General features: G+C 36.4%; 3 protein-coding genes and 1 pseudogene across 4 annotated transcripts in view; 1 reads left to right on the top strand and 3 right to left on the bottom strand.

Moving 5' to 3' along the window:
- Positions 1-12: 12 nt before the first annotated feature.
- On the bottom strand, positions 13-1,891 carry LOC108568074 (probable tubulin polyglutamylase TTLL1). 2 transcript variants are annotated; one of them, XM_017928982.1, is made up of 6 exons: positions 1,563-1,891; positions 1,146-1,505; positions 889-1,090; positions 495-835; positions 303-446; positions 13-193 (listed from the first exon to the last, which is right to left on the bottom strand). In XM_017928982.1, the coding sequence occupies exons 1-5, from the start codon at positions 1,733-1,735 to the stop codon at positions 305-307; spliced, it is 1,218 nt and encodes a 405-aa protein (XP_017784471.1). In that variant the 5' UTR covers positions 1,736-1,891; the 3' UTR covers positions 13-193; positions 303-304. The 2 variants fall into 2 exon arrangements, with proteins under 2 accessions (XP_017784471.1, XP_017784470.1); XM_017928981.1 differs by lacking the exon at positions 13-193 and having other exon boundaries at positions 209-446; positions 1,563-1,890.
- A 3-nt stretch (positions 1,892-1,894) lies between these two features.
- Positions 1,895-2,351, bottom strand: LOC108568077 (annotated as a pseudogene).
- An 88-nt stretch (positions 2,352-2,439) lies between these two features.
- LOC108568075 (tigger transposable element-derived protein 4-like) lies at positions 2,440-3,513 on the top strand. The gene has a single exon (XM_017928983.1). It carries the CDS (start codon positions 2,737-2,739, stop codon positions 3,421-3,423), a length of 687 nt encoding a protein of 228 aa, XP_017784472.1. The 5' UTR covers positions 2,440-2,736; the 3' UTR covers positions 3,424-3,513.
- Positions 3,514-4,443: 930 nt separating this feature from the next.
- The window catches only part of LOC108568073 (protein goliath-like), a 41,060-nt gene continuing 39,433 nt past the window's right edge, over positions 4,444-6,070 (bottom strand). Inside the window, exons 7-8 of the mRNA XM_017928980.1 lie at positions 5,119-5,271; positions 4,444-5,043 (exon numbers count right to left, since the gene is read on the bottom strand). Of these exons, the coding sequence (XP_017784469.1) occupies positions 4,714-5,043; positions 5,119-5,271 (483 nt within the window). The 3' untranslated portion in view covers positions 4,444-4,713. The remainder of the gene's footprint in view (positions 5,044-5,118; positions 5,272-6,070) is intronic.

Raw genomic sequence — 6,070 nt, 5'->3', positions numbered from 1 at the left:
AACACATGCTGTTTTATTTTCATTCACGGTGTTCCAGTACAAAATTTGTGTTTAGGTAAGTTAAAAACAGTGTTTCTCAAACGTTGTAAATTCAAATAATAGATAAATTTCTAATATTTTGATAAGCATTTATTCCCAAGCCCTCTAATAGCACTTATTTCCAAGACTCTAATCTAAATGATGCAATAATGGCCTGAAATAAGTTTTGTTGTTTTATTTTTTATTATTTTAAATATCTTTAGTACAATAAATAAATATTTCTAAGTAGCTACTTAATGTGTCTTCAATCCTCGCAAAATTACCTTCATCTCCACCTGTACATGCTCGAGTATTTTGCGCCGTACTTTTCGGAAGTTTCCGGATCCTCGTTTTGTATGATTTCCTCATCGATAAGTAACTCAAAATCCTTCATTGCTTCTTTCGTAGGTATCTTGTTCCATCTTGTGCTAAAAATAAAATCATCAATAACATCAAGAAAACATTGTATTTCTTACTCGGGGAATCCGCTAGGTGGGACTATGATGGAGAATATGTTGTCCAACAGTTTATACTTCAAAATCCTATCGTTTGCAGTGGTAGAAGTCAGCGATGGAGAGGCGTTCACCTCGATCAGCCACGGTTTCAACTTATTATCAATGATGATGTCGTAACCGTAGCACTCGAAGCAATGCCTGTCGGATGCAATTACCGGTTGCACGGCCTTCAGCGAGTGAATTATCAACCAGCTGATCTGATCGAACAGCTTCTCCGTCACCTCTTTGCCTCTAGTGCTTTCCAAATGCAACCGCAAATTCTGAACGCTCAATTTACCGCCGTGTATCGAATTATATTCACCCTAAAAAACACAAAATCAATTATTCGATTCTTTTATGTGAAAACTAATCATACCCCATGTTTCTGCACTGAAACGTTCGTTAGATGAACGTACATGTTATCCAATTCAGCCACACTCGAATCGTACTTCACCGTGCAGAATCGACAAAAGCCGTGTTTGAATTGGTACGCCTTCAATGGACGGAACGAAGTTACGAGCACGTACAGCCTCATATCGAATTTCTTGCCACCAATCAAAAGCGGGTTATCAATATACCTGTTACATCAATAACAATAATCCAAAATAAAAGATAAAAATAGTAGTTATTTGCCTGGAAATCACGTAAGATTCTTTAGCGAGTTGTGGTTGGAAGATATGCTTGGTGTCTCTGGACCACTTCTTCAATTTGGACAGTTTGTTGATCAGGAAAATCCCGGAGCCCTGAGATCTTCCGCACGGTTTCATTATCCAAGTGCTCTGCGGCGACTTCCTATACTCCTCCACGAACATGTTGTAATCCGCAGGAAGCACAAACGTCACCGGTATAAAATCTAGATGCAAATACTTGGAATCACCCTTCTCGGCGATGACGTTGCCTTCCTTTTCCAACTCCCTGCGATACCTCTTAATATTCTTCACCAACAAATCTTTACGAGAAATCTCATAATGATTTGGAAAGTGATTTATTATCCTGAAAGAAAACAATAATTGTATACTATGTAATGATGCAACATAGATGCATGCATACTGAGCATCACTCATTCTGTAGCCACTGTCCACACTGAACAGACTCTTGCAGGTCAAGGTGCCTGCCCAATATATGTTCCAATCATCTTCAGGACCCACCTGCACCCAACCTCGTTTCTCGCAGTTCGTCACCACCACGCTCTTATCCAAATCAGTGCAAAAGGTTACCTTCATCTTGATAACACACTGGAATATTTGACCACAGCTCACAAGCACATTACACAAAGCCACAAAACATATGTTTGATCATTATGGCATTTAGTTACCATGGCAATACTTGCATAATAAGACAAATGGTAATTTATACATACATAATTTTATTATCAATATTAACAAATGTACAGTTATTCATTATTATATTATTCTTTAAAAGTAGTATCACTTGGTCGATTGTATATAAACATATTTATATAGAAACATTTACTTAGATGCGAGGATGCTTCAGTCTATGTTATTGGCCTCCGGAAGAGTAGCACATGGGGCTCAGGGCCATGCAGCATGTAATGAACCCAGTTGGGACTCTGTTGCACCCCAAGGTTCCTCCACTCAGTTTCAGTCATCAGATGGGGTCTTGGTACCATTTTCGCAAGGTCTGGCGGTAAAATTACGTGTCTGTACTCATATTTCGTGTCGGAGTACTTCTCAGAATACTGTATACTCTCGATGGGCATCTTCCTCACCCTATCCAATCCAATTAGATTACAAAAACAAACAACAACAATCACACCAAATTATTGTTTACAAAATATTCTAGGTTAAGCTGGGTTAAGCAACGGATTTTCTTCCTCGCTCTTCCGATACGCGGCGCCACGATCATAAATTTCTTCAGTCCATCAAAATATATGCAGGGTGATTTCCAAAGAAATAAAACCAATATTCATACATAGTTGATTTCGCTTAATCGGGACAACCGCTTATTAGGGACAAATCCTAAAGAACGAAAACAAAACAAAGGAAATAACAAATTTACTCCGATTTTTCGGGACAATATTCCGTTTAATCGGGACAATAAACGTGTGTCCCGTTACGCCTGGGATTCACACGTGAATATTGAGCGCTGCAGTGGAGGTTCTATTTGACATCATTGCTGTGTATAAGCGTATGGTCGAGTTAACGTAAATTCAGTCATTAAAGTGTAAATCTAGTATAAAGTTACTGATATATCCCTTACCAAGATGCCGAGAAAGGATTTGACACTTAAAAATAAAATTGCTATCCTAAATAAAATTAAAAACCATCCAAGTAACACTAGCCTTCGTCAGCTTGCTGAGATAATTAATGTGCCAAAATCTACAATATCGCGGCTCTTAAAAGATGAAAAACAACTGCACGACGAATGGATGTTACATGCAGAAAAACCGGGAACGTCTAAACGAAAACGGGAGGGTAAGGATCCAGATGTAGAGGAGGCGCTAGATCAATGGTTTTCGGTAGTTACTCAGCGAGGTGTGAATATCAGTGGTCCAATTTTGAAGGCAAAGGCAGAAGAATTCGCCAAAAAGTTGGACCACAATGATTTCAAAGCAACTTCTGGTTGGTTGTCTCGTTGGAAAACGAGACGCAACATCAAATTTAAATCAAAATCACAAGAACTTAATTGTCCTAGAGTTTCAACAATTGACAGTAATTTACCATGTTATGACAAGAATGGAGATTGGGAGGACGCAATTATCGAAGGCATTAAATCAAAAAATCATGAAAATCTTCCTGTTCCCATAACTAACCAAGAGGCAAAACAATGTATTGATAGATTACAGCGTTATTTTATGCAGGATGAAAACGAAGGGAGTCCTATATTAGCAATAAATATCTGCGCTGATTTTGTACAACTGCAATCTCGCAAATCCTTCCAGAAGACCTAATTTAATTTAAGTTTGAACAATACAATTTTTCTTTCAGAATTTATTATATATATATACATATTTATTGTTTCAGAATTGATACCATTTTCTATTATGGCTTGTTTTATTTTGTGCATTTTGTTAAATAAAATATTAAAAAAAACACCAATCCTGTAATTTTTGTACTAGTCCTGATTATGCGGAATCACCTGCATATGATGATTTCACAATATTAATTACCTATTTCTCATTGATGAAATTGAGTAATTTCAGCTAAATTCAATACTTAATAATACATATTAAGAAGCAAGAAAATCTATATTTTTGCTAATCAGTAACCTTCAAATTTGGTTTTTGTTTGAACTACCAAAAAAAACTTAAAATAAATGTATAAGGTATGAAATGAAGAACGTTAGAAAGTCGATAAAAAATGTATTTTATATATACGTAACATGTTTGCATATTTTCCTATAGAAGAAAAAAGTGTTCGAATTGCATTTGAAAAATAACGGAACATTCTCGTCGCCTAGATTGCTACCGTACAGAGCAAATTAAACGAAATGCAATAGAGGAAAAGAAAGAAACAGACAACGGAGAGATCCCAAATCCGAATCGGCGTCTTTCGGTGAAACAGAAACAAACGAAAAGTTGTCGAGTTACCGTAATCTTCCATTCGTTTGTTTCTATGTTACCAAGGCGATTCAGAGATACAAGATCATAACGATATAAACAAATATTATATTCGTGTATGCTTCTTTAACAAATAATTAAGTATTTTCATTAGTTGTGTGTTTCTCTTCCCTTCGAATTTGCAAATATACATATTGATTTTTTTTAATATTTATTCTTTTTTAAATTATTGTAGCTTACACACTAGGAGAATATAAAAATTAATATATAATTCTTCATCGATAAGCACCATCGTCAATTAAAAACAAACAAAAAAATAATGGTAAAAACTAAAACAAAAACATAACTTATTTACAAACAAATTGTAAAATTTGTCAATCGCAATGAAGTATTAAGAAATATCACAAAATAAATACATATTTAATAAATTGTTAATCAATGTTCTTATGCTTAAACGTCTTCTGGCAGTCTATAATAATCATAATGATGAGAATAAAAGTGTTAATAATCATCAATTTGTTGTTGTTGTTGTTATTGTTGTTTCAAACTGAAGAAATAAAGTATAATTATGTTTGTATATATATATGGTAGATATATAGTTTAGAATAGAGAATAGTATAATGTATAATATAGAAGGAAATGGTGAAGAAACGTGGGATAAAATTGGAAGAGTTTAAGAGTCTATTGCACTTTAGCATCGTTAGAATCACTGGGGACGCTGGACACCGACGTCGCTGTCGTCGCGGATGACGTTCCGACTTTGGGACTGACGGGCGCCTCCTGCGGTTGAGGCACCTCGTCCTCTTCTTCTTCGGGCGTCGCGACGTCGTCTTCGTCGTCGTCTGCAGACGTGGATGGTGTGACTAGGGCGGCCGCGGCGGCGGCGATACAGCTGACGCACAGATCCTGCCGCACGGGTAGCATATGTCTGTTCGATAGGCTGGGCGTCATCTCGTTGGGCGTCGAGGCGCGGCTGCTCGATGCGTCGTCGCCCTCCACCGAATTGTACGACTACAGCAATAACAACAAAGATTAACGAAAACACACAATAAAGCAACTGGTTGAATTATCTTCAAGCCTAGGTACCTGATGCTCAGTCAAAATACTTGAACGGATTTGAGGCAAAGGGCTTATGCCTCCGCCGCTCGCACTCCTCCTGGGACTGCTCTCGTTCGTCAAATCCATTCCCACGACTTCTTCAATGTCCATGTGCAGAATGCTCTCCTGACTACCAGTATACTGCGAAACAATTAAAAACCATCAACAAAAGGGTCAAAACATAATGACGGGTTGCATAAAAAACAAACACAATAAATTTTGTTACCTAAGTAATAAGGGATTACCATCAATTTTGTTTGAATAAATTAAATTTAAAAAAAATGTTAAAGAAAACATCTTGTACTTGTCAAGTAACACCTAAAGTAAAAAGTAATATTTGCGTGCAGGTTTTTCAAAAAAAAAAATTACACTCACGTTTAAGAATATTTTCTTTTATTGTGCGGAATTGATTCATTCGCAGGAAGTTTTGGTTAACCCAAGAAAATAAATGAGAGATTGCAACTTTAAACTATTTTCCCAGTTGAAACAATTGTGGTTATAAAAACTCAATATTTTAATTATAAATTGACTTGCCTGTTTACTTAATTCATAATCAAATATTGAGTTTTTATATAGACACTTACGTAAGTTTCAATATGTGAAAATATTAAGAATATATTCAAACATAAGCAGCATCTGTTAATCATTCATATTTTCCTGAAAAACAAAAGAAAATAAAAAGAAATAATAAAATAAAAGAGTACATGAAGGTCATCGTCGGCACAGACGCACTGTTGATAAGCAGAGAGTCTCATTGTTTTGTTGGTTATTACGACGGGAGACAGGACAGAGAGGAAAAAAAGCAAGAATTATGGTAGGAAGATGTGAAATGGGTAAAGAAAGGAAGCGAATGAAACGACACGGCAAACAAAGCAAAATGCTGCTAAGATTGAGGAGGGAAGGAACAAGAGCCGAGCGCCGGGAGATGTGGCCTTATCAA

This window comes from Nicrophorus vespilloides, unplaced genomic scaffold (genome assembly GCF_001412225.1).
Source record: "Nicrophorus vespilloides isolate i.1.1-1 unplaced genomic scaffold, Nicve_v1.0, whole genome shotgun sequence".
NCBI classification, from domain to species: domain Eukaryota; kingdom Metazoa; phylum Arthropoda; class Insecta; order Coleoptera; family Silphidae; genus Nicrophorus; species Nicrophorus vespilloides.
Note: the sequence above shows the minus strand (reverse complement) of the source record. Positions and strands in the feature narration are given on the sequence as shown.